The 27,246-nt window shown below is 36.3% G+C and overlaps 2 protein-coding genes and 1 long non-coding RNA gene across 5 annotated transcripts in view; 2 read left to right on the forward strand and 1 right to left on the reverse strand.

Annotated features, from left to right (window-relative positions):
- The first annotated feature begins 4,062 nt into the window (after nucleotides 1-4,062).
- LOC124160549 (ubiquitin-conjugating enzyme E2-17 kDa) lies at nucleotides 4,063-14,264 on the forward strand. 2 transcript variants are annotated; one of them, XM_046536415.1, is made up of 8 exons: nucleotides 4,063-4,184; nucleotides 4,307-4,445; nucleotides 4,615-4,760; nucleotides 5,717-5,780; nucleotides 5,907-5,938; nucleotides 6,019-6,096; nucleotides 12,151-12,256; nucleotides 12,345-14,264. In XM_046536415.1, the coding sequence occupies exons 3-8, from the start codon at nucleotides 4,737-4,739 to the stop codon at nucleotides 12,482-12,484; spliced, it is 444 nt and encodes a 147-aa protein (XP_046392371.1). In that variant the 5' UTR covers nucleotides 4,063-4,184; nucleotides 4,307-4,445; nucleotides 4,615-4,736; the 3' UTR covers nucleotides 12,485-14,264. The 2 variants fall into 2 exon arrangements, with proteins under 2 accessions (XP_046392371.1, XP_046392370.1); XM_046536414.1 differs by having other exon boundaries at nucleotides 4,063-4,445.
- A 725-nt stretch (nucleotides 14,265-14,989) lies between these two features.
- LOC124160550 lies at nucleotides 14,990-22,537 on the forward strand. The gene is made up of 3 exons (XR_006865190.1): nucleotides 14,990-15,505; nucleotides 16,165-16,329; nucleotides 22,458-22,537. It is a non-coding gene; the product is annotated as an uncharacterized LOC124160550 (long non-coding RNA).
- LOC124160548 overlaps nucleotides 15,697-27,246 on the reverse strand; it is a 34,845-nt gene continuing 23,295 nt past the window's right edge. For both annotated transcript variants that reach the window (XM_046536412.1, XM_046536413.1), the window contains 8 exons: nucleotides 24,042-24,352; nucleotides 22,991-23,097; nucleotides 22,414-22,561; nucleotides 21,297-21,595; nucleotides 19,458-19,675; nucleotides 19,187-19,268; nucleotides 16,127-16,315; nucleotides 15,697-16,032 (listed from right to left, as the gene is read on the reverse strand). In XM_046536412.1, coding sequence (XP_046392368.1) covers nucleotides 15,889-16,032; nucleotides 16,127-16,315; nucleotides 19,187-19,268; nucleotides 19,458-19,675; nucleotides 21,297-21,595; nucleotides 22,414-22,561; nucleotides 22,991-23,097; nucleotides 24,042-24,352 — 1,498 coding nt within the window. In that variant the 3' untranslated portion in view covers nucleotides 15,697-15,888. The remainder of the gene's footprint in view (nucleotides 16,033-16,126; nucleotides 16,316-19,186; nucleotides 19,269-19,457; nucleotides 19,676-21,296; nucleotides 21,596-22,413; nucleotides 22,562-22,990; nucleotides 23,098-24,041; nucleotides 24,353-27,246) is intronic.

The following is a 27,246-nucleotide window of genomic DNA, read 5'->3' on the forward strand; positions in this document are numbered from 1 at the left end:
GAGGAATCTTTTGAAACGTTGGGTAGAAATGGGACAATAGGGTGGTTTCCTATTTTTTTAAATTGCCTAAATCAAAAGATTATTACTCCTCCAGTACCCTTTTAGATTTTTAAATGACGATATCTATTTTTTACGATTAAATGAAGAAATAAAATTTTCAAGCACACGAAAACCCGATGGCTAAGTATGAATGCCCATGTGACATCATTCTGGTTCTGGCTGCTGCCACACGAGTCTACCTTGGTGTGAGACTATGAGCGCTGCTTCGATGTAGGCTGCCAGCAGGTAGCGCTTGGCTTAAATAAGGATTATTAATGCCCTATCAGATGAAGGTAACTTTTTGACCATGGGCAATTTCAATAGGTTATTATTAAGAGGTGTTTCCTTGAGCTCTGTGCCTAATGCATGCATTGGTAATCTCAGACGATGTAAAACTCTTGACTACTTGTATAGCATCTGGGTCCCTGTGACATCAGGTGGAGTGGCAACGCATGGGCACCAATTTGGCCTTTTTCAAATGAGGTTAAAATAGACCATTAACATCCGTTTAAACTGGGATTTCTAAAACCAAATAATTTGTATATTATGAATACGCTAATGGTGGGTAACGAATTGCAATCAATGCCTTTCATTTCCTTTGATGAAGGAAAATACCCTATTAAATCAGGCACATCATGAGACACGATGGTCTTATGAAAATTATCATCGAAGGACATGCAGAAGGGAAGAACTTTAGAGGTAGGTCATGGATGAGATACATAGAGCAGGTAGTGAAGGATGTACACCAAGTTGCAGCAATAAGGGCGCGTCAGACCCCGCAGCGCGGGGAAGCCCTGGCCAAAGGGGGCCCTCGTGATGAGTAGGGAAAAAAATACCGTAATTCTCGGAATAGTCCCCCCCCCCTAATTTTGAGGCTTCAGTATCGGGAAAAGTAAAAAAAATATGTGTGAATATAGTCCCCCCTTTACTTTTACCACAGGCATTTTTGGAAAAAAGGGGGGACTATATTGAGACATATATGGCAATAATCAGTAAGCAATGCTATAAATTACACTTTCTTAATCATAAGTAGGTTTATATAGAATAGAAAGCCTTTAATTCATTTCCATTAATACGAACAGCTTATATAGGGGCCCCTTAAATATTTTCGTGGGGGGCCCCGAAAACAAAGGAAATCTTTAGTGCCGCTACTGTCTATACTAGAAGAAATATGTAATGGCTAAAGCAAAAGCAGATAGGAAAATTGAGTGGAGGGCTGAATCAAACCAATCTTAAGATTGGTGACTGTTGATGATGATGAGCACAATTTCATATGAGGGCAGAATGGGAGCAGTAATTGATATTCTTGAGATCATCCCTCGCTAACACCCCTGTCCCTCCCCTAAGGGTAGTCATGTGATCAACCTTTGCCCACTTAAATTGGGTATAGTTTGAGACAGTATGGTCCATGCGATAGGGCAGATACAGGATTTCTTGCTCGGGGTACGACAGGCAAACGGTCTTCTCATATTAGAGACTAAAAAACAACATAAAACAATTACTGTATGAAATATTCACTTTAATATGAAATTTAATGATTGAGTCTCCATAATAAACAAAACAAATTTAATGATGACCATTCTTGTCTATTTTTCAAGCATCTGGGTGGGGGAAGGGGTCTCATGCCCCCATGACCCCCTCCTAATTCTGTCTATTATTATGGGCTGTTAGCTAAAAGACCTGAGAAGGTCTGGACCCATTTTTGATATCAGCTTCTCCTCATCCTACTGTCAGTCTGCTCAAAAGTTTGAGTTCACTTGTGTGCTCAAAGTATGTATTCAGGTCAGCATAATTTTATTTTATTCCCATTCCACTGAAAACAGGTCATATTGGCCGGCAAATAAACATAACATAAAACATTAGTTGTCAATTTCCTTTCCATTCGTTTACTGCCACTACGACACAAGCATATGCACATATTCCATTCATTTTCAATAAGCTCAATGAGAAACTGGCATCTGAAATTAGGGAAGAAGCTTCAAATGTGAAAATTACATAACGTGAGTGAAATTACAGAGTGTGACACAATGCTCACTAATCCTAGCCAGCATTGCGTGTCACATCAGGGGCACAACATATGGGGTCAAGGGAGACATTGCCTCCCCAAGCATGATGCAGGGGGCTAGCCCCCTTCCAATGCTGCAAAAAATTTATTTTAAGAAGATGAGACTCCACTTCCCCCCTTTATGTCTAGAATAGAATTCAGGAGAAATTTGACCATTTATATAATCTGGGAGGTGCAACAAAAGGAGGGGAGCAAACATTCCTCCCTAGAAGGAGAGTTTGCCTCCCCTACCCCCATGGCTCAGAGGGCTGCTGCACCCTTGTATCACATTCTGAGGAAGATATAAGGGGTGCATTCAGAGGGAATGAGAGCTCAGAGCTCTTGCTCACTACAGGAGCACAATTATTCTCATCCTCATTGAATTGAAAAAGTTGACTGGTCATCACCCAGCAACAGACGGACAGCTAGAAATTAAGGCTGGGGGGATTTTTGGCTCAAATAATAATTCCCCCTGATAAGTTCTCAGATAAATGGTTCAAAATGGTGAGTTTTACGGTGCTCTGAAGGATATTTCATTAATACTTACGCCATTCTGTAAGTAATATTTACCCAATTATGTAAAATGGATTCTATTTTAAAATTTCTCTGAGTTCTGGGTGGAGGGGTGTTTTATCCCCCAAATCCCCCCTCCCTTGCTGCCCCACTGTCTAGCAACACACCTTTGACCAAATAGAACTAATATTTGAGCCCTGTGAATCAGTTACAAATGCTCAGGCAAGTAATGGCTGAAAATACCTCTCCAAGAATTAGCTGAGTGCTCACAATGAGGTGCTACATAGCATTTGCATTCAGAAGGGGGAAATTTCACAGCTATTGCGGTAGTGCTGTGGGCACTCACTCCCCCTTAATGCACCCAAGGAATCTGAAGGAGAGGTGTATCTAGTGGGTGTGCCAGTGGTATTGCTGGTGCTTGTGAACTGAAGTATGTACAATAAATATTTTAAAATTAGATGCATATGATCATTTCTAATAATGGGATTTGTAACATAATCGATCTCTAGTGTTCTCTAATAAGTATACTTATAAGTGACGATGCTGCATAAAGGAACAAAATATGACAGGAGCAAAATACATTATGACTACAGAGTAAATCAGTGTGACTGGGTATACTTGACCCTCTTAGTAATTAAATTTCCAAGAGTTGATGACAGTTTCTGCAATGAGATCCCCAGAACTATGTAGAAACTCAACCCATAGTGTGGGGAATTTCTGAAATTATTGCAATTAGCTAACCTCATAGCCATCTGATTTAAACGAAGTACACAAATATATTTGAGACTTAAAATGGAAATTTCAAATTACTAGGTAAGACAGCTTTTGAGGTAAGAGCAAGGACTCTCTGCCAATAATGACTGGAATGAAGTCTCATCCACTTTCAACAGGAACTTCAATGCATTGGCACTAAGCTGACAACTATACTTAAGACTTCATAAACATTAAATGCAATAACTTATGGATGAAAACTGTTATTTATTACTTAAATTCCCGACAAAACATGACGTATCCACAGAAAATGTAACTAGAGCTAGGTACCTACCTACAATGAGAAGTTGGATAATCATAAACTCGTCACGATATAATTCGGTGATCACTTACACGAGCAAACAATTCAAATAAGTCATAAAAATAAATTAAGAGACGAAAAAGACAAGAAAAATCTTAGAACGTACATTCAATGGCGAACTCGCCAAGAACAAATTCACAAATTCGATAGGCAGTCGAGACTTTGCTCGTAACCGTAAGAATGGTATTCTTGAAAAAGAAAGGAAAAAAAATTTAAATAGTTACCAGTCACTGAAATCATAATAGCAAATTTTTTGAAACACATGCATAGGTGGTTCAGCTAAATTAATTGATATTCTTTAGCAATATATCTGAAATTACCGCCGTGAATAACTCGAAACAAAAGAGTTCTGTTGGGCAATACGATTATTACATTGATTGATATCGCTCATGCCATTATTGCTGAGGTTTTCCTCGAGCTCACCCCCAGTGAGCATTACTTTATCGGCAGATTGGGGTTGTATTTCGCACAACGACAAACACTTAGCGATCATTAACCCTAAAGAGGGAATAACGGGTATACCAACCTTGGTGATGCTGTACTAGGCTGGAAGCGATAGGAGTGCATTATTTTCCCGATTTTTTAAGATAATTTCTCGTAGATTTTATTAAATACAAAATATCAGCAATTAATTTCAGAAATACGACCGGGAAAGTTGCTTTTCACCACGACACGACGACAGAATACAACCGAAAATACTACGATGCAACGTTTATGAACGATACCATCTCGTGGCAGAAATCCTTACTAATCGGTACACGAGGAAGAAGGGAAATTGTAAGTTGTAGCGAATTCTAAGTAAAATAGTTCTTGGTGCTTTATTTATATGAGATCTGAAAATGTGTTGAATTATGGAGACTTAATGATAATTTAATGTGAAGCGAAAAGATCCGATTGTCTGCGCAACCATCATTTCAACAGTTTCTCTTGCCCTCCTGTAAATTAGCACAATATCACTGCGCCTTGTGACTGGAGGTTCGGCCATCTTACATTACCTAATCAGTAGACTTTCGGAAGGAGTTTCGTTGCCTGTGGCAGACCTGCAAATTCAATTACACAGCTGTTGTGATGGCGTTAAAGAGAATAAATAAGGTATGTATTACTTCATTACTTGTGCCTGAGGCTCAGTTTCATATGCCGAAATTTGCTCTTTAGAGTACTTGTCTCAACGCCCTTAACGATTTTACTTTTGCTCTTATGTCTGCAATGCTTATTACCCACGTCAGTGTAACGGTTGAAGTACTGGTAGTAGTGATGCATTAAAAGTTGCGAAGAGTTCCAAGGTACTGCTTCGTTGATGGGCGATTGCATCTTTTGTGGATTTAAGTGTCGAAAGTAAGCAAGTTGTGTTGAATGCCGGAAGTGTGTTAAACCATGAACAATTGATTGTATCAATTAGTGATTCGAATGTTTAAGTTATATAAATACGTACTTCAAGGCTCTCAGTTAGTAAGTTACACATTCAATGCAATAGTAATGTCTCTTTACATTTTGGTGTGTTGCATCGTATCGCGGTTGCGTGGTTTTTATCAATACTACATTATGCCACTATTAATCACCTGACTGGATGACTGTGATTTTTGTCTTCTATGTATCTATTTGTTAAATTTTAAGGGAACTGCTGTACACATTTCGTTGTGCATTACCTATTTTCGGAAATGGACTTCGTGCTCCTTTTATTATTCTGGCTGTTAAGTTACTCGGTGCCCGTTAGTTCCTTGAACCGTCGGGTGACACATTCGTTCCTGTTTGTTGATCTAGTGTATGGACCAATTTTTTTCTCTGTATATCATATTTTAAGTTCTTATGAATTCAATGACGATTTTATGGTCCAGAATTAGAAACTCAGAGTGAAATGCGATATGGTTGTGTTTTTACCCTTATTGGTTCATTGACGTCCCCCGAAAATCGCCATTGTAATTTTCAAGGAATATTTCATGACGCATACATAAGATCATTTTGTCTGAATTACTATATAGTACGGGAAGGTTACATTCACTTAGCTCGCCGTGAATGTTCTTATATGATTTTGCAATTCTATTCTTCAGGAACTCCAAGACCTGGGCAGGGATCCACCTGCACAATGTTCTGCAGGACCAGTAGGCGACGATCGTAAGTATAGAAATAATATACTAGTCATTTAGTCCTTCAATTTTACTATGTTTCATTAGAGTGAGTTCCGTGCAGAATGTTTGTCTTTGGTTATTCCACAATTACATTTTATTCTTTCGTTTTTAGTGTTTCACTGGCAGGCCACAATCATGGGACCTGTAAGTATAATAGTCTCTTATTGAGTTAAAGTGTTATATGGTTGCTGAAGGTAATTTTATTTTTTTTTCTTAAATTTCAGCCCGACAGTCCATACCAAGGAGGTGTTTTTTTCTTAACCATTCACTTTCCAACGGATTATCCATTTAAACCACCAAAGGTAAGCAATTCTTTTTTCTACAAATTTTTAGTGTATAACGGCATGTTGAGGCTAATTTTAATTTTGAAATGTGGCTCGATTAACTCAATCGTTAATGTGGCTCTACGCCTGTTCATTGGAAAAACTTGAATGCTTTGGGTGGTGTTTTACAATTACTTCTTGAGAAGAATTTCCTGGGTGAAAATTCCAGTGTATAGCCCATGAGCATGTGTCAAATAATTCCATTCCATTGTGGGGAAGTTATAATTTAATGCCTAGTTGTGGCGTGCTTTAGTTTATAATTTGCAAGTACTTTCATCACATTTGAAAATAAATTACTTTTTGAATGTTGTCTATGAAGGTAGTCTTAGACATGAGACTAATTGTTATTACATGCACATTGATAGACTAGAAGTATCGTAAGCCTGATGGTCATGTTGTGCTTCCCTTGGTTGGGAAGCGTAGCCACTGAATGGACTCTACAATGACATATACTGCTGTCATAACAGATAGACCTCTATGATACCTTAGTTGGTGTTGGTTGGCCCTCAATTGATGTTTAAATTGTCCTTTTTTCTCTGTCTGTTGTATAATTCAGATTACACTAATATTATATTATTTTTGTCATGTTTTTCAATGGTGTGAAGGACATCTTGTCTTACTTGTATCAGAAATGCTAATTATTTGTTGCTATATTTTAATAAATTAATTTTTACCTGTGGAATCTTTCAAGTGTGTTTTCAGTTACTCAGGTCACTCTTTCAACTGGAAAAATCAGTGAATGAGTTTGATTGGAAAGGCATGGAACTAAAAAAATAGGAAAAATCCTTTATTCTCTAAAATTCAAGTAGTAATTTTCCCAAACTTTTTACTAATTTGATATAACTTTGATCTTTGACAGTCTGTTCCGATGTCATTTAGAGCAGTCTGGAAAATTCCTGGTATTTCTACTGAATAATTTGAGTGGCCATGCTGTTTTTATATATGTCATATTAGCCTTGGTTTAGGCTTTGTCCATCATACTTATTACTTGTTTTGGCTGACTTTCTCAGTTTCAAGTAAACGGGATCCTGTATATCGTAGTGAGATCCATTTCTGCAATTATTTGTAAGAAGTCTAATCATGTATTTGGATTATTGCCTTCAATAATTGTTTTATTTCCTAAGTTGTATGTCTTCATCAACATAAATTTGCATGGTCCCCATTCACTGTTTAGGAACAGCTGTTAGTGTTTTCATCTTACTCTGGACGACCTTGAACTTGTTTTTTTTCCTAATTTACTTTCTGCTTATCTGCAAGACAACTCGATATTTTATGGCTCGGTTGTGGGCGATATACTGTTAATGGATAATTGTTTGCTGTATTATGCATCTTGCCCTCATTTGCTGACCTTCAGCAGTGATATTCGCTAAGATGAACAAATGGTTTTTAATCTAAAATGGAAGAATTTTCTCAGTGGTTAGCATAGTCTCAATGGCTCCTAGAGTTTTGAGGTTCTTGGGTTCTTGAAGTGAAGTTGCGATTGAAGGTAGTGACACATGTGCTGTAATTTATCACTCATTTATTGGCATTCAAAGATTATACTCAGCCTACCATTAATAGTATCTCTCTAAGTTATTTTTTTTAAGTATGGCATTTATGTAGACCATTGCTGGGGTAAAATTTTCATCCCTGCTTCAGTTCAAAGCTTTCATTACGATTGGTGTTTGGTGTTAGTAGAAAGAGATTAGCAGCGATAAATCATTATATTTCTCCTTTCTTGTTGTTTTGACTCGTAGTATGTATAAGGTACCCATGGTAAGGTATGCAAGTCATTTGCAGGGAAAGGGTGAAATGCAAGCTGAATGGGTGGTTCTAGTTGTATGAATTGAAAGGACAGTTTTGCAGATGGTGGCTTTTCTGTTTAAGTTTCCAGTGAAAGAATTTTTTTTGGCAATTCCCATCACATAGCTCCTGAAGCTGTCCTTCAATGTTGCTTGTTGTGCGTGACCTATTTTGGGTTGTGGTCTGCATTTTCCAATTGAAGAGATAGTATTGCATTGAGTAATGGATCAAACACAGCATGCGGATGAAACTAAAAATGATCATGATGTGGCGTTTTAGCAATTATATTCTCTCCTCCAAAATTCTTTGACAATCTTGGGATGGTTCATTACATTATGCCTCTAGCATTTTACTTCTCTACTTTTTTGTCATTAGTTTTGTTTCTTTATCATCCTATCTTAACCTTACTATTTTTGTGGGTTTATTCTTCGTAATTTGATGCTCTGAATGCTATGAGTCAAGGTGTGTGAATGAGCAAGTGAAGTTTCTTTGTCATGTAAATTTATATGAGTGTGGATTGCTTGGTCATCCAGGAATTATGGGGAGATGTGGTTGGGGGGCCAGGGGGGCTGTGCCTCCCCCAGAAGCTTAAAATACGGACATGGACTTTAAAAAATAACATTCCTTTTATTTTTTTGTTATGAAGCCACAATCATTTAATTTAATATTAAGAAATTTCTTATCAAAATGAAGAGAATATGTTCTGCAGTAATTATTCTGTTTTTTTTTCTATCTTTAATATGAAAATATCTGTGAGACCCTTGTGCCCCACACAGAAAATATTCCTGGATCCGCCCCTGCCAGGAATCAATATCAGTTGCTCTTCCATGTTATTGAAAATTTTTGGTTAAGTCATAATTTTCCATTTTCCAATGAATAACATTGTAAATGGATTTTTAAGTTATGGATGTACAAGTTAGTTTTAAATTTCTTCATTCTGATGTCAAAGTTTTGGCTGTCACTCTGCTATGTGCTGGCATATCTGCTGCAATGATTGCATCATGTTGCATGTTCATATTCAGGGAAGGAAAATGGTTGTGGCATGTATTAAAAGAGAGGGATTCCTATTAATGCTGCTATCCCTGACTGATTTGCTAGGGCTGTCATTGTAACTAGCTGGGAACTTCAAGTACTAAGTTTCAGCTTATAATATCTTTATTTGTTATTGATTTCTCGCACATCAGTATGTGTGGAGGATGTCTTATTTTCATGCATGATGTTTTGAAAAAGGATGTGGTGGTTCTTTGACCAGCTGTGGTGGTTAGTTACTTTCTTGGTTGCATTGCAATTTTAGGTTCAATTAGCACTTAAATAGCCCTAAAAATGTTCACTTATGTCGGCAAAAGTAATTTATCTACTTACCAACATATCAGAATTGAGGTCAGTGATTCTCCTCAAGGTTGTAAAAGGGGGAAGGTATTGGGGGTAACACCTTCATAAAGGCAGACAGAAGGGACATCGATTTGTTCTGTTGGTGTGAAGAAATCAGTTTTGGATATCATTGCCAGCTACTTCTGAACTTTTCTTATGTACGTTTTGTTTTGCTGAAGGATAGCAGTGTAGTAAGGATATAAAGAGAGGATAGACTTTGATGAAGAATCTTACTATCGTGACAGATAACTGCCATTTTCTGTACAGCTTAAACATAATGTTTAACTGGAGGGGAACTGTCATGCTGTCACACATGCACATGGCTCACAATTTCCTTAGTCTTTTTTTCTAGTAAATTTCTTCTATATAAGTAGCAGGTAGTATCGAATGTAATGAAATTAAGAAAAAAATGCATTCACGATGTTTTTATATTGCTTGTGGAACATTAAAAAATGTGCCGAGTGGGAAAGAAACCATCCTAAAAATTTAGAGCCACGTGTTGAAATGCATAAGTTTTTCTTAATGCCTAAAGCCGAGGATTGATTTCGGTGCTTTGTGTGACTGGCTAACTGTTAAAATATTAGTGGTGTGTTTAACTAGTTTTCGTTTACAGTTCAATGATATTTTTATATTTTATATATGGGTGATGTAAATTATTTTTATCGTCTCTTGGTACTGGACGAGGATAGCTTGCTGGGTTTCTGTGTATTTTCCCCTATGAAAAAATTGTATAAACCTGTTTCAAAATTTTATACATTCTTATACATTACCATGGCAATGTATAAGAATGTATAAAAATTTGAAACAGGTTTATACAATTTTTTCATAGGGGTTGTCTTATCAGATAGATTGTTTTATCTGTTGATATTTCAGTCTATAAATAACACCTAGGTCTGGAGAAGGTATTATTTTGTATAACCATTGAAGTAATTCGTTTTTTTAGCTATCATTAGCCTCATCATAATGGCTTAATTTGTTTTTACTCTGGTTGAAAAGGTATGCCAGTATTACTCCATTTGTGTGTGAGGTATCTACTTCTACTCTGATGCTATCATATTTTTTCCATTCAGTCCACAATATGGGGTTTATTCATGTCTCATTTATTTCACTCATTTGAAAGGGCTTGGTTTGTAGTTGAAGTATGGGAGTTGCATACTTTCGCCAAATTGTGAAGTACATAGGACTTCTTTTTATTTGTAAAATAAATCAAGCTAAAAATATTTTATAAATGTCCCAAACCTATGAGATTTGAGGTGATATTTCTGCTACATCTGGATGTTGATGTTACAAAAAAAGTTACTCTATGGTACCTTTATTTTAGGGAGAGTTGTACATAGGAGACGAGTTAGATTTTTAAGTCATGTAGTCAACTTATCTGTTATCAGTTTTTATTTTTCGTTAAATTATTATCCATTTGCAATGTTACCGGTGTTAAGTGTTCTTGTAATGTATTTAATTTTGTCTACCATCCAGGATTCCTATTGGACTGGAAGGGGCACTAGAAAGCTCCAAGATTTTTAATTAAAAAATAGGAATTACCTGTCATTTCAACCAATTTCTACATTAATGCTCTTAGTTCGTACTAAACTAATAAAGACAACAAAATTCTAAGCATAACACTATTGAGGATAGCACAATATGAATTAATTTCTGATCGATTCAATGGAATGATTTTAAACCACACAAGTACTATCACAGTTGAGTGCAAATTATGTCAGTCGGTTCCTTGCTTCCTCCAACCCCGGCCCACTGGCCTCAGTTTACACTTTTAATCAGTGGCTATAAACAAGTTAACCTGTGCCGATTGTAAACATTGAAAGGCTGCAGTGTCCTGGCATTTTTTTGCAGTGCGCTTTCATCCAAGTTGATTGTCAATACAGTGCAAATTTCTCATTCACAATAGAGTTCCATGAATTAAGAAGTGCAAAACTAAGATTATGTAGAGTGTGCATCATAGTGCTGATTATAAGGGATTCTTGATCTTATTTTTAATAGACTGGGTGTCAGTGTCACGGCATAGTCTAGTTTTAGATATTGGTTGGGCACCAGTTCAGGTCATGTGATATTGTCATGTTAACGTGCATAAATTACCAGATGATCAATACCTCACGCTTCCTACCCCACTTCACTTCTCACTCGAAGATGATACCTGTATTGAAGCACGTATAATTGCTCTGATGACCGGATGATCGATCCCTTAGCACTCATTTTTGTGATAATTTTGTACCCTGGGATATTTAATTACAGCAGACATATTTAAATACTCATCCTTGATACATTTTAACCACCCAGAATGTTAATTTTGTTTGTAATTTATTCCTCCTTGCTCACTCCATATTAATAAGTAAATATTGATTTAAAGTGATGAAAGTTAATTATGAAGATAGAATTAGAAAAGTTCAGCAAATGGTTTATCAAAGACCAATTGCTTAATTCAGGGTAATTGTTTTTCCCATCTTAGTACTGTGTGCTTACGTCTGCACCTGTGAGGTGATTTTGAATTGTAGCTTTCGGTGTGATGTATCTTATTATTTAGTTCTTCAGCCAATTGGTGGATGATGCTTCTAAAAGATTAATGGCTAAATTTAAGTCGTGAGCATTAAGGTTATAAATTTATAATGAAATGAAATTTGGCTTGTGTGGGAAATTTTTTCATAAATATTAGCTGGTGCCTTCTATTCAGTATATTTTAGATTAATTTTTTTAGGCTAAATATATTTTTAGAGTTAAATTGAAATTATTTTGTTAGTTTCTGTCAAAAACATTCATGGTAGGCATGAAAGTTTTTCCTTCATTTGTGCACAGAGTGGAGCTATAAGGCATTCATGTAAGGATGTCTCCCTTTTCCTTTCACTGAATACATTATGATTTATGTTTCAGGTTGCATTCACAACAAGAATTTATCATCCTAACATAAATAGTAATGGCAGCATTTGTTTGGACATTTTGAGATCACAGTGGTCGCCAGCTCTCACAATCTCGAAAGGTAATTGTAAGCAAATTATTTGTAGGCTTTTGGAAAGTGTTCTAGGTTCTTGACCCACCTGAAATTTACCTATTCTGTCTTTTTTCAGTATTGCTGTCCATATGTTCACTACTTTGTGATCCAAATCCTGATGATCCCTTAGTGCCAGAAATAGCGAGGATATATAAGACTGATAGAGAAAAATATAATGAATTGGCAAGGGAATGGACGCGCAAGTATGCCATGTGATGGCAATAATGTGATGCTGAATCTGCTGTCTAACATTTTCTAAAGGAACAACCTGACTCTGGTGTTCTCTTTATCTGGCAATGCCATTATTTGTTTCTTCCCCTGGTTCCCGATTTTGTTTTTTTATTAAAAAGCATATCTTGTTCCAAAAAATATAATCCCAACCCTTATCCAATCATTATCTCCATTTCATCCTTCCCACTACTCGCACATACAATTGGGTGGTTCAGGGAATTATTGGATTGCGTTACTTTGGAGTAAAATTTTAACTGCATTATGAGCTCTCCAGTGATGACCACGAGCAATGAGGACTCCTTGCCTTGATAGGAGTTTCATAGTGATTTTGGCATAAGTATGGTTTTAACCCTGAATTTTGAGTTTTGTAAAGTATTTCCAGTTTCCTCCATATTCTTTCATGCGAAAGGACTTACCTTCAAAGTGTAAATTTAATTTTTTTGAAATGAGCAAGTGTAAAAATTGTGAAACAACATTGTTTTTTTTCTTTATATTTTTGTTGTCTTTCATTTAGGTGAAACTCCTGTAATCGTACCTTATGTTATACTGGTGAATAAATAATGAATAATTGACGGTTAGTTATTTCGTGGAGGGAATACAGGGAGGAAATCGTAGAGTAATTTTAAATGATTTGATGTCCGTGAGGAAGAATTGGAGAAGTTCGGCAAATGGTTTATCAAAGACTAATTGCTTACTCTAGTGTAATTGGTTTTCCCATCTTAGTACTGTGTGCTTACCTCTGCACCTGTAAGGTGATTTTGAATTGTAGCTCTTGGGTGTGAGGCAAGACTACGTGTAATTCCTCTTTAAAAATTGACTTGTGGATGTGTGAAAAAATGTGGCAGTGAAGTCATGTTTTGGTAGGACTGTTTACAAGAGCTAGTTGCATCAGGTGGAGATGCCAACAGAGCTATTGTGGTTTGGTGGTGATAGTAATTAAAGCTTACTGGGCTGAATTGATAACAATTTTTGAACAGTTTCACTGTGGCCATTGGAGTACTCCCAAGAAATTATCCTTGTGTCTCATGTAATCCAGTTGAAAACCTTTGTAAGAGTGCTTGACAGCCCGCCCTGCCCACCTTGGTTCTAGGAAAGGGATGGCAGTGAAAAAACAAGCTAGTGGTTTTGGGAGTCGTGTTTAAGCAGTTTAACTGCTAGGGAAAATGCCTTCCCCATTTTCTTCATGCCCTTAGTCCAATGTCTGCAGAAAGCATTTCACTTATGTATAAATTTCAGTTTTTAAAAATCAAATGCAAAGTCGTTAGAGCGGTAGAAGATTGTTTGGCACATGGAATTTCCCATAGTTCAGGAACAAAGAGTGCAGCGCTTGGTGGCATTGTTTCCTAATTATTATTATTTAAATGTTATGCAGATGTAAATTAAGGGATTTGTGTATGTATGTTAATATAAGAGTCATGGTTACATGACAAAGGTCAATTTTCATTTGGCCTTGATAGGTATTGTAATGTTGAAAGTATAGGCTCAAGCAGATAGTAATTTCTGCATATCATTTTGGAAATTGTCTCATGTCATTTCCCCATTTACTTAGTGCTAATTTGTATGTAATTAATCATTTTGAATTTGACCTCTTTAAAATATTCAAATGGCAATCATTGGAGAACCTCTGTCAGGACTCCTTTACATCTTCAAATCAGGAAATTCGTTAAGGGGTATTTAATTGAGCAGTATGAAGGGGAATGGATTGTATCCTTACCGAAATGTGAAAAACGAAAACCAAACTTGAGAAATAAATGAGAAGACTTGATGTGAGAAATTTATTACTCCTGCACGTTTCCTATACTAGTTTTTAATGTGATGAAAGTCGTGCCTTTATTGTGTTTGGGGCCTTACAGAATGGGATGGAAGTGTGAAGATTGCAGAAGGCATGTACATTATTAAATGAAGGCAGTATTCCCAGTCGAGGAAAGTTCAGCAAAGCTTAGGTATTATTCGTGCGTCTGTTATTCCTATATTTAAGTATGCCAGAGTGATGGGTGGAACACAAGCGTCAGACGCCACCCCTCTGATATGTGTGGAGGTGGAGGCTACCTCATCAAGATGCCGTGTCTTCTGTGAGGGGAAGTTCACTCCCTCCGAATTTGGATCACCAGGCCTTGAGTGCTTAATCGTTATCGTCTGCAGAATTTTTTCTCGGCGGTGAAGGCAATCATACTATGACGTTGTCAAGTTCAAAACTCGTAAAACCTTACGCAGAAGCCTCATTTAATAATGAGGCGCGGAGATTTCTGCATTTCATTTGTTTATCAAGTATTTGAAGGCAAAAAAAATCCATCGGTTCCGTGGTCTAGGATTACACAGAAGCCGAAAGAAATGCTTAATGACTTCATTTGGATCGGTAAAGTTACCTTGCGTGATTCATCGGTGACGTTCCAATCTTGTTCTCGTACATGCTGTGTCACGTACCGCCTAAAGGTTATCGCCTGGATCTTGTGATGTGGTACCGTTGCCTTTAGCCATTAACGGTAAATGCAGTTCTAACTTACTTGGTGTATAGTTTCGTAACTAGTTGGAACCGTGATGGAGAAAATAATGACTTAATGTAAACACTGCCTTACTATTAAAGAACAGATCAATTTCACCAAAGTTCCGCTCCGATTTCTTCGTAGTATTATGGTCTGAAGGTTTGTGTCAAGGTAAAGAGGTGATACGGTCTTTTACCTTATTTAGATGTTTCACTGTAGCTTAAATTTTGTGTTCTGTTTTATAACTGATACATCCTCTTTTGCATCGAAAATCTATATTAGTGCTCAGCTAACCAAAGCTTCGGAGATCCTTGACCCACTTACGACTTAGGTCGTCTGCTGTACAGAAATAGCTCTAGAATTTTGACTTGTCTATTCATGACTTACGCAGTTGTCACTTACGGGCTATTATTCTGGGAATGCTAAAGAGGAGTGGATATGATGTTTTTGAAGTAGTACTCTCAAGTTCCTGAAACATTTTGACAAGCCCAGGGCGTTCGTGTATGATGCAACTGGATTATCTGTAATAATCTTTTTCAGATCCTTTTTTTTAGTTAGGATTACATTGACCGTAAAGTACTGCATACTGGTATTTGTAATTAGTTCAATGCATGTTTTGAATTAGTGTTGCGCATAGCATGACGAATATTTCAAGAGCGTTGATAGTGACATTTAATGAATTCTCATAGGGATACAGTTGTCAGAATTCCAGAGTTGTTTTAAGCGTTTAATCCCATTTTATTTAGTCTATAGAATAAATGTGGATGACTTCCTGGGCAAGTCAATTTGAAATATCTTACGTATTTTTTTTATGAGATATTTTCGGGTAGATATTCTTAACTCATAGGTTTTTATCATTCCAAATTAGAAATCTTCGCCATTTCTTCTCTCTGACTCAATTATTCGTCACACATATGGTACCTTGTTTGCCAATTCTAGCATCGAACGGGATTTATCCCAATTCTTTTGCCAAATTTTACTTGATGCCCTGTAGCTTTCTAGGTGATTAGAAGCTTCTGCTATGAATTCTTCAACTATCATGGTGAAATTCTGCAAAGGTCCAAAATCTATCAGTAGCAGCAACATAAGAATAGATGAATAACAATTATTGTAACTAATCCATAGTATTGAGACTTCTACTTACCTCCAACTGAAGCATTTTAATTTCATCTGTGTTAATAGCTGTGACCATGGAAGTATGAGTTCCCTCTCCATCATGCTGAGTCAGATCTTTGGAGAGGTCTTCCTCTAGGTCTCCATTGCCTTGTGAGCTTATTGTTGTCGAACCTAATCCTGTTGAAGTTGACTCATCACTTGGCTGAGATGTTTCGTCCTAAGGGTAAAAAGGTGATTTGCTCCTCTAATTTGTATATAATGAGAATGTCTCAATTAATTATATTGACTTAAAATTTGATTGAAGTTAGCCACCTTTTTTCTACTTAACTATAATGGTAATGAACTTCTTTGTGTTGAGTTCTATGTTTTCCTTGAAGTTGTTGGCATCTATGTGAGGCAATGTAACTGATTCGCAATGATAGATTACTTTATAAGAATGACATTGTGATTCAAATTGAAATTTCTCTGTTCAACTAGTTATCTTGGCTACGGGGTAAATGCATGGCCATGTATGTGGATAATCTAATGATTACTCAATTGCTCACAAGAATGCAATTTGGCTAACAAGGACAAAGCCGTATCGACCAAATAGCAGTGAATAAGAATGCTTGGAATGTGTATTACGTTCTGTAACGGAGAAAATAGTTTCTGAAAGCATGAGTGTAGTACCTCCTTACTTTGGTGCTCATTGGGGTATTTATTGTAGTATTATGAGTACTTGAGTATTGAAGTGACTACTTGGGTTCTTGAGGAGCAGTGAGTGGTGCGCAATACCAGGTCAAGCTAGCTCGGCTCACAAACTGAGAATTTTACCCTCTAAACATTTTCAGGGAAAACCTGTAAGCCATTACTTATGTATATAAGGTTAATTTTAGTCTCTAGTCAATGCCATTCATATCATTGCATATTTTCTCATTCCCATACTGAATGTAACTCTCAGGTATTATTTAAGCACAATTTATAAATTTCTCTCATTAGGTAAAAACATTTGTTTGCAAATATGGCCCTGAAGTAATAATTCCGAAGGTCCTGCGAGCAGCACATAGTTCATTGAACGTCCCAGGTGTTACCTGGGATGAATTTTGAGATATTTCTGTGAAATCAGTAGAGCATTGCGTAATATTCTTGATGAAGTTAATCTGTTACAGAGGACTGATCGTAAAACAAATTTCATCCTGTGTTGAATATGCATTGTTTCTGGACAAGGAGTCAGTTATTAGAGTGTCAGTGCAAGTTAATGCTGTTACGTTTTCAATATGTTTTGTTGACAATTAACGTGTAGCATTTTACAATTGTCATTCTGTGCAATCGGAAGCAAAATTTTAAATTTGTTGAAGCACTCGCAAAATCAGCTCACATCTACATACTACCTCGCAAGCCACCTAAAAAGGTGTCTGGCAGGAGATGTTAGGTCACCAGCTGTCTAATATAAAAAGCAAATGCTCAAACAAAATTACGGCTAGCATTTATTAGGGTCCTTTATGGGTCTAGGGAAAAGTGAATTCCCGTATCTCTTCATTCAGCAAAATATCTCTCTTAATTTATCGCTTCTTTTGGACCTGGAAATGTAGTGGTGCTCCATTATGATGTTCTGTGTGTCGCTCATAAAGATTTCTATTCTCAATTGCCCAAGCAATCTAAGCCTGTAGTTTGCAGCCTCAGAGTCTCTAGCTGCTCTGAGCCTAATTTGCTTAACACCTATGTAACGCTTTATGTACACCCGTTGCTGTTTTTGATGAATTGTGTAGCTTTCCATTGTATTGTATTCAGTTCACGTATGAAGTCTTTCTGCACCAGATCCTATATGCTCATTGCGTATCGAAGGTGTGGCTACACGATTGTGAAATACATAGCACCTTTCTTTTACTTGCTCGTCCAAAAATCTTACCACACTATGCTTAACTGTATCTATTTTTGATTGGGTTACCATTTATGTTAGGTTTTGAGGAATTCAACTCACTACTCAGCTTTATTATGCACCAATATGTCTTCAATTTTGTGATTGTATTCCTATCTCTAAGTTGACATATGGCTATCTGGCTTTGCTACATTCTATGTATATGCACTCGTTTTTTCCTTCTGTATTTACATAACATCTTCCCTCTTTTGTAGATTTATGCATCCTCTAACCCCTAATTATGCATTGCATCTATATTATCTGTCTTTTTTATTTCATCTGGCAACTTATTCCCCATACCTGCTATTTTGATTTGAGTATGTTTGTACTCTGGTTCTCACCAGCCTTGGAATTCTTTTAAGTTTGCCATCACTGCCAGATGGATACTCTTATGTCAGCATTTTTAGGCAGCAGAAGTAGCGAATCTCCTTAGTGATGGAAGGGTTTATGCTGTAGTTGGATATTACATAAGTGAGAAAAAAATTTATGGTCCCTAGGCAATGGCCTACGTTTCCTCATTCGTTATCTGACACTGCCAGCATTCAAAGTACGACAAAGGTAGTATCATCAGAGCTAATGTCTGGCTGGCAGCTTAAGATTTGAAATTGTTAGGAAATGAGGATAACTGAAAGTGGTGGAAACCCCTACTACAGTTACTAATGCTACATGTTATTTGCTTGGAAAATACAGGATTGAGAATAACTCAACCACATTTTGAGAATGATTGCTGTACATCTGGTTTTTCATTGGTTCAGTCTATGTTAGTGATCTCCTTTGGGTTTCAAACTTAAAGTCCTCGGGTCAGAAAGAAAGGATCTCCATCCAACTTAAGCTGTTAAAATATTCAATTATAAATCAGGGTTTATGGTCAGTTCCGTGTTTGAGCCTGATTCAGCAAGGTTCATGAGTGGTCACAATGACTATTTTTGGGTATTGATTCATAGGTGGTGATGGGGTTTCTCAAACTCTCCTGGTAGCTGATAGAGAGGATGGTGTATTGATAATGTAATTTATTTTCCGGTGTTTGACTTTTGAGCATCTGTGATTGGAAGTGGAAAAAAATGTGCTTATTTTGTTCTAAACCATAAAATAATTTGTTTTTAATGTGTATCTGGTAATAATTTCATTCGTTTAACTTGCCATGAAGACTTAAGTTTGAATATTTTTCGCGAAAGTTTATTGATTCCTTACCTCTGAAGGTGTTATCTGCCCTGAGCCTGATGTTGAGTTTTTTTCATCAGGAATTTCTGTTCGATAAGTCTTCTCTGGCATTCTTGATTTTATGTAAAAAGAAGTTTCAGATTAATCGTTTAGGCTAGATTAAAAAACATTTGCTTAGCAGTTCCACCTGAAAATTCTGCACATATTTTGTGTGTACCCCAGAGAGGATCTTAATTCAGACTGGGTGTTTGAAGATTTTTGCTTTGTTCTGCATTAAATTTTTATTGAAAATTTTACTCACCTCAGGATTAATTTTGGTATTTTTAGAATATCGCCTACTCGGGGTGGATTCAACATGTTATCTGAAGATAAAATGTTAGTTTTCCATGGTGATTCTTCTATTAAATCATCTGCAAGTTCCTCAAAATTTCTAAAAATTACATCTATTAGTTTGCCTACTGATAAGGAAAAATCACTTATTGATGACCGGTAGAAGTTTAACATTTTTTCCATCGTATTCTGGAAGAGAAACACATTTATAACTCAAGATTTTGTCTTCGAGTTAATGTAAATTTATATGGAGCTAAAGTGTGGGTTTTTAAAAGCCTAATGTTACTTAAGACTTAGATATTGAGGTTATTGTTAAAATTGATCCATCCTTTGATTAACTGTAAATTTCTGGCTCAATGGCAGCTGGAAGTCGAGGCCCATATTGAAACACTGTGACTTTGAAATTTTATTGTTTTTATTGTGGAAAATACAAATTTGAGTATGATGTAGCTTCAGTTTGAAGCCTGATACTCTTTTCTCTTCATGAGTGAAAAGATAAGTCAATAAAATTTTCATTTTGGATGCAAAAAATAACCACTTCAGATTCAAGAAAGCAATCATTGAGATCAGCTAATCAGGATTCTTCCCTGACAGAGGAAGATCATGGGTGCATGAGTAAGGAATCACACTTGTCATAGGGAGTTTCTTCTCAATATTTGGTGCATCTATGATACCCAAAACTTGCTCTTTCCTATCATTATGCTAATATTGTACTTGAATGGAAATCCAAGTTACAATACCAAATTACCATTAGCATTATATCCATCATTTATTTTATCATAATTAAGTTTCAATTAACATCAAAACCAGGGGCATTGTGATTCCATAAATGATTCCCTTGCCTTCTGTGTCAAAACTGTCTTTAGTGCCATGTTGGTTACCTATCATTATACTCTCCATCATTCCGTATTCATGGTTACTCGATACGTGGTCAATGTGTGGATATTATCTACCTTATTGTTGATTCATAAAGGTTCGGTTATCTATTTCTGATCATTTTCATTTCAACCTTCCATTCCCTTGAAATGCTAATTTTTTATTGGGGAAAGGGTTAGATAAGTAGAATAGTAGTAGATAGGTAGGAAAAGTGATGGTGTTATATAGGGACTGGTCAAGGAACAGGTGAGTTTTGCAATGATTGGCTTATCAAGTGACAGATAATTGGATCCCATTTACTTGTCTTTTCCTTCTCACTGTCTTGTGGTACAGCTAGGACCTATGAATAGGTTGATGAATGACAAATTCTATGTTTTTTAATTAACATGAATTTCCTTAAGAGATGGATCTGGTGAATATTTTTTTGTGGTAAATCTCATGCATTTCATCATCTTCCCTTATTCGTACAACTCGTGGGGAATATCATTGGGTCCTGGCAAACTTTGGGAAATCTAGCAGAAATGGCTGGCAATGAGGTGGTCTTAAAATTGAAAGCACTTTTTTTTGCTCAGTTTCTAGTTGAGTTGAAATTTTTTACATGAAAGATCTTTTGGATATCATTGCAATGTGAAAGAAAATTTTCATGATGTTTGCTATTCTTATAAAAAAATTTGAATAGTCGTAAGAGGTTTAATAAACTATTAGAATACTTTCTAACAATCTAAAGATAAGGCAAATCCACACAATAATAGAAGTAATGATCGCCGATCACAGTATATCCATCTGTATTTTCTGGAAAAATAGTGCTTAACTTTTGTGCCAGGCTTTTATTATTAATTTAGTCGCTTGTATGTCCCTAAATTTTGCAATGTATTATGATAATTGCTTGTTGAGCTTAAGGGGTGCCAAATGTTGACCTATGCCAATGGCTTACCTTGAATTTTCTTTCAATGACTCCCATACTCATGAGGCATTTTTGAACTTCTGCTGTAGCAGTTTTGTTTAAATCTTGGAGCAGTTGTCTATTGACTAAACTTCCATGCAGAGCAAGTAGTCGTGCCTCCAAAGACACCAGAGCCGTTACATTTTCTTTTCCTTTTGCTGACCATTCCTTGAGATACAAGAGGCGCTGATCGCGTAGCATAGTGACTTGCTCATCATGAAACATTTTGATCAACATAGTTCCATGTTTTTTAGCCATCACAAGGGCATTTGTGATCATTGAATATATATCTGAGAAAATAATGTGCAAAATCTGTTAGAAGTGCTGTTTTCTGTCTCATTTTTTTCTGTCTTCATGATGTGATGAATCATATAACCTTGGCTTCTACTTTTTGCATCATAAGGTTTTTATCAAAAGCAATGCAACTCTAAAGACAGACTTATCTAGAATGCTACTTAAAATTCAGGATATGTACCACCATTTTAAGATTTATTACTATTGTTCAAACTCTGCTGTAGAGACCTAACGGGAAGTGGTTGAGATTATTCTGGTATTGGCTAATCACAACCTCTGACACTGGTTTGAGTCCTAGCAATGATGAATGTTATTTGTTCCTGTGGGTGTTAAGATCCAATTTTGGTTGTTAGGGAATAGAACTGGACCCATTTTAATGTCTTAGCAGCATAAGTGAGCATTGAGTTATCATCATAGAAAATAAGTTAAAAATTTATGAGGTGCTCAAGTTTATTTTATTAGTAAATATTGCATCTTACATTTAGGAATAGCCTTCATACTTTTGTACTACCTTAATTAGCTGTTATGGGGTTATTTCATCCTGTACAAATGAAAAGTTCTGTTTACATGATTGACAGTTTAGATTTACGAGCTAAAGTGCTTGACCATTACCCCATCCGGTGGCCACAGTTTCTTAAGATTGCATTTGAATTGTTAATTGGATTCTTAGCATACAATACACATCCTCTCTCTAAAATAACTTATGAAGTATTTTAGTTTATTACCAAATCAACTATAGTATGTATTGAATTATGAAAACCGTATGAATATTTAATTTAGAAGACAAATTGAGACTAAGGAAAATGTCTATTACTTTTTATACTCTCCTGTGAAAATTTTTCAAACTCTTCTTTATAGCAATGCACGTTGTAGTTTGTTTCTTCCACGAAGTCATCATATTTGGAGTAAATCAAATCGGAATAGTTGGCCAGAATTTTTTCTTGCTTATGGCTGTAAAATTCCTGGAGAAATTGATCATTTGTGCAATAAAAATAATTTGTTTGCTTCACTACACCAAAGAAATTGTGAGTAAAGGTTTAATAAATGTTAATATGTATTCCTTTTCTAGTTGCGAGAATTCTAGGCAATCCATTTTTCTAATTTTTATTTTCTACATGAAATAATTGCTAGTTTTTGTGAAGTTATTAATGTTGCCTATTAAGAAACATGTTCTTTGAATTTTCCTTGATTTTTAATTTTGACATGTGTTGCATAAATCGCTATATATTTTAGTAAGAAAATTAGTCAAAGTTTTTCAATTGATTTTTACTATTTTTTCATTTGTGTTCAGAAATTTCTTGTATTATGTGGAAAAATCTGGGATAAATGGCTTTCACTAGCCATTTTTTTTAAGTAATAACCAAATATTCAAAAATATTTTCCCTACTTACATGTGCAAGGGACTTGATGCTTTCCACTGCAGCTTGAAAGACAGCATTATAACCTGGAAATACTGGTGAATTGCCATATCCCAGATCTTGCTCAGAATAGTTTTCCCCTGATTGGTATAATGTAGGTTGATTAGAAGTTATACAATAATAATAAAAATATTTATTTGCCCGGAGATCTTGGTACATACGTGCTCCATGATATACAGCCATGGGCGTATCCAGCTAGGGGCAGGAAGAGGCAGCTGCCCCTCCATAGAAACAAAAATCGCAAAAGTCTTTAAGCAAAATCAGTACTGAATTGAAACAAAAGTATTCAACAAATTTCCTTAAAACCCACGAAAAATGATGTATATTTGTATAAGACATGTAAATAAAATAAAACTATTTTTTCAAGGAAATAATCTCATAAATCCCATGACTTGCCCCCCCTAGTTATTATCCTGGGTACGCCCTTGTATGCAGCACGTCAATGTTTTGTTACAAAAAAAGAAATAAAAATACCAATAGAGAACATATTTACATTAAAAAACTCCTTCACCTTAAATTTAAAACTAGACATTTTTTCCACGCTTAATGTTTCTAGGAAGCTTGTTATATAGTAGGTGTCCCATGTTATGGGGGGAAAGGCTAGTTTTACTAGTTCTGATGAACTTTACATGTAGATTGCCACAGTTCCTGGTATGGTGGTTGTGGATGCTATCGTTGGTAGCATACAAACCAAAATTGCATTTAGCACAAATGATTGCACTCAACATGTAAACACACGGAATTGGGAGAATGGAGAGTTTCTTGCTGTGAGATGTATCTACTTGAGTAACAAGCAACCAAAACTTGTTGCTTCTACAATGTTTTACCAATGTAATGGTGTTTCATGAATTTAAGAATTCAGTATTGGCTGTATTTGAGGTCAGCCTCTTGATTATCTCAGTCATGCATCAAAAAAAACTTTTGGTATTTTTTTCTATAGATAAGTTGGAGTGGAAATAATTGCCATTACTTTTTAGGGTTACCATTGAAAAGTTTTGGGAATTACTACAAAAATTTTCATTACCTGAAATTTCTGCATCATGAGTCCTTATTATTTTGTGTTCAACTAGTGGACAAAAGCTGGTTAGTAAATTAAACCATAGTTCTCGCAAAACTTTCTTGACGTCATGGTGTTTATTTGGTCCTTGTGTTGTGGTTTTCTCTCCATCGAGATAAAAATTGCTGGTGTACTCATCCAGTTGCTGATATGCCTGTTTTATGTTACTCTCTTTTGATTTGAATTTCTCTATTTCATTAATGATTGAAAATTTCAAGTGCCGAAAAATTTTTCTTGTTTCAGACACCAATGCTAGGCATTCATCTACAGTTTGTAGCCTGTAAATCAGTACATCATGACATAAGGGCTTGATATTTGGCTAGTTCATTATAAAATTTGTTATCTATCTTCTTTTTGATTAAATGCATTTGCAAATCAAATGATAGGCTTAAATTTGAAGAGTCCAAAGAAAATTAAAACTTGCTGGCAAAACGTGCTGTCTCTGCAACTTTTGCCTCCATGCCTTTGAAATATTCATTTAATATAGAGGGGAAAGTGGGAGAGGGAAAATAATAATTGATTAGGGATATGGGGAGGCCTGAGAGATATATGGAAATATTGGAAAATATCCCATTTTAAAAATTTATAAGGAATGCAATATCGATTTTTGTATGTAAGTGATATGTGGTAGACCAATAATAATTGTTACATGTAGCCCCACAAAAATATGTTTAAACCATGTCAGTCCCTGTAAAAATATCACTGTATATGTTATAAGTATCCAATATCTGAAATTATCCAAATCATCGTGATATTTTATCAGGTTTCTTCTAGATTTCTAAAAATGTGATCTCTTCTATGGAGGCAGTTATTTGTAGGTTGACACACAACAATATTTTATCATGATATTTTTAGTGGACTGGATAAGACAAAAGTTATCTTACCACTATTAGTTATCATTATCACTAATTATCAGTATTTAAAATTTCAGTGTATTTTATTGTTGAATTAACAGTATATTGCAACAGTAACACCAAATTCGATAATGATTAACTCTTAGCATTTGCATACACATCAGACTCCCGATTATCCGGCTGCGGTTTATCCAGGATTCGGATTATTTGTGCATGAGTTCACAGTCCTTTGAAGTTTTCTGTGATCTCTACCAAAAAATAAAATTGGGCGAAAAAGCACCAAGATATTTGCATTTTTTAAATGCATTGCTACACCGGGCTAATTATGTCCTCTCAAATACCCTTCTCAAAGTGGAATAATTTCATTTACTTGCTGACTAGGAATGTTTCAAGTTTACTTGGACATCTCTAGCATAGTAGACGACGATCAGCGGCAGGAAAACCGCTCGATTAATTTTAGTAGATTCTTCAATGGTTAATCATTCGTAAATTCAGAGAAATGTCTATCTTATCCTACCTATCTATGCCTACTATCTTTAATTGTATATTTCATATCGCAAATGTGCAATTATTGCTGTGGCCTTGCATGTGGTTGAATATGGCCCAAGGGAACCGGATATTTCGTTGCACTCGGGCATGTTTGCGCCATTACCAGTGAAGGCCAAACTGAAGAGGAAGGGAATAGTAGAAGTTAAAGCAGTAGGGGAAGTAGAAGTAGAGATAGCGTGAGTTAACGATAGCCAGGCACTCGCCTGCGTAGACAATTTGCCTTAAGTCCTGGTTTCCTAAAACCGCTACTGCATGATGGCATAATTGCGCCCCCGTTGCCTTCACGGTAGTTCCGTGCTCCTCTTTTACAAGCATTGCAGTGCAGGATTGGGCTCAGTGTTTACGGATCCGCGTCCTGCAACAGTTGCATCCTGGGCAACTTGTGTGAGACGGGAGTTCTCGGCATGGTGATAGTCAGTGTAGTTTCCGAAGTCGTGCAGTGGTTTCGAAGCATTCGTTCAAACCACTTTTCTGAATCCGTGAACTCAGAGCCATGGGTGAGTGGTTTTTGGAAATCAGGTATTACATGTAGCAGTAGAAATATGAGTACCATTAAGTTATCACCGCAAAAAAGATTGCAGTCGGGAAGAGAAAGCTCTTAATTCAGAAAAAAATCTAAAATGATAGACAATGTGCGTAAGTAAAAATAAATTATTTGATTTAAATGATGGTTTATGAAAATTAAATTAAATTTGGATTATCCATGTTTTCCAATGATTCGTTCTGCCTCTCCCCATCATTAGCCTGGCTAATTGGGAGTGTACTGTACATACATAGGGCTTATTACCACAGAGAGGCAGTTCTATCTGGGAGAGAGTAAGGCTGAGGGCCCTATCTAAGGTAGTAGCTGTGCATCTTTTTTGCAGGGCTTGTATCCCTTACAGCTGTTAACCCCAGGAAGGCTGTCTTCTTAGTTCAGGACTCTATGGGGCTTGAGGGGGCCTGAGCCCCCTCAATAATTCGTTATGGGTGTGAGGAAAAAATGTCAGGCTTGTCGATTTTCACCGGAGTGTCCTTATATCGAGATCAGAGTTCTCAGTGTTCTAATGTTGATCATACGACTCTTCTAAAATGCTTAAAAAACTTAAAACTCACAACTTATAAAATTTCCCGGGGAAAGATCCTCGGTTTGGGCCCCCCCAATATTTTTTGCAAGTCGGCGTCCCTGGTTCAGGACAATGGGACCTGCTGATTCCTTGCCCATTGAGCTTGATTTGCAACTTTTATTTCCAGTATTACTTCATAGTATGTGGTTATTTTTATTATTCAATTTGTGCGTGGTCACTTTGCCATAGCAACTGCCTTAAGCGATTACCAAGCTTAAAAGCAGTCCATTAATCAGCACTAGGCCATAATAAGTAGGGATGGCTGGAGGTTATAAGCCCATTAATCAGCACTAGGCCATAATAAGTAGGGATGGCTGGAGGTTATAAGCCCGAAAAGGTTGTGCTTAACTATACGTTTTTGTACTATAACTTTTTATCTGTGGCGCATCATTTGCCACAACAAGGAGTTGGATAGGTGGATATGTGCTCAACTCCCAACCGGATGGCCAACATTCAAATCTCAGTGACGTCCAGTATTTTTTCGGTCCTATCCAGAGAAATTCGCAACTAATAAAAAAACACTCCATCTCAGCTACCAAAGCCAGTCTGTATTCAGAAATGGAAATAAACACTCCTTTATTTCCATTCAAGATGGCGGATAGTGAACTAGCTTGTGCGTTATGCTCCGAAGTAATTGGCGAAAACCAAACGTTTTTATCGTGC

The sequence above is a fragment of the Ischnura elegans genome, chromosome 6 (genome assembly GCF_921293095.1).
Source record: "Ischnura elegans chromosome 6, ioIscEleg1.1, whole genome shotgun sequence".
NCBI classification, from domain to species: Eukaryota; Metazoa; Arthropoda; class Insecta; order Odonata; family Coenagrionidae; genus Ischnura; species Ischnura elegans.

Bases quoted from the DNA above. Each gene is read 5' to 3' on its own strand.
- LOC124160549 (XM_046536414.1), top strand. From the start codon at position 4,737: ATGGCGTTAAAGAGAATAAATAAG. The intron at 5,781-5,906 runs GTAAGTATAGAA...TTTCGTTTTTAG, and splicing joins AGGACCAGTAGGCGACGATC to TGTTTCACTGGCAGGCCACA. The intron at 12,257-12,344 runs GTAATTGTAAGC...GTCTTTTTTCAG, and splicing joins AGCTCTCACAATCTCGAAAG to TATTGCTGTCCATATGTTCA.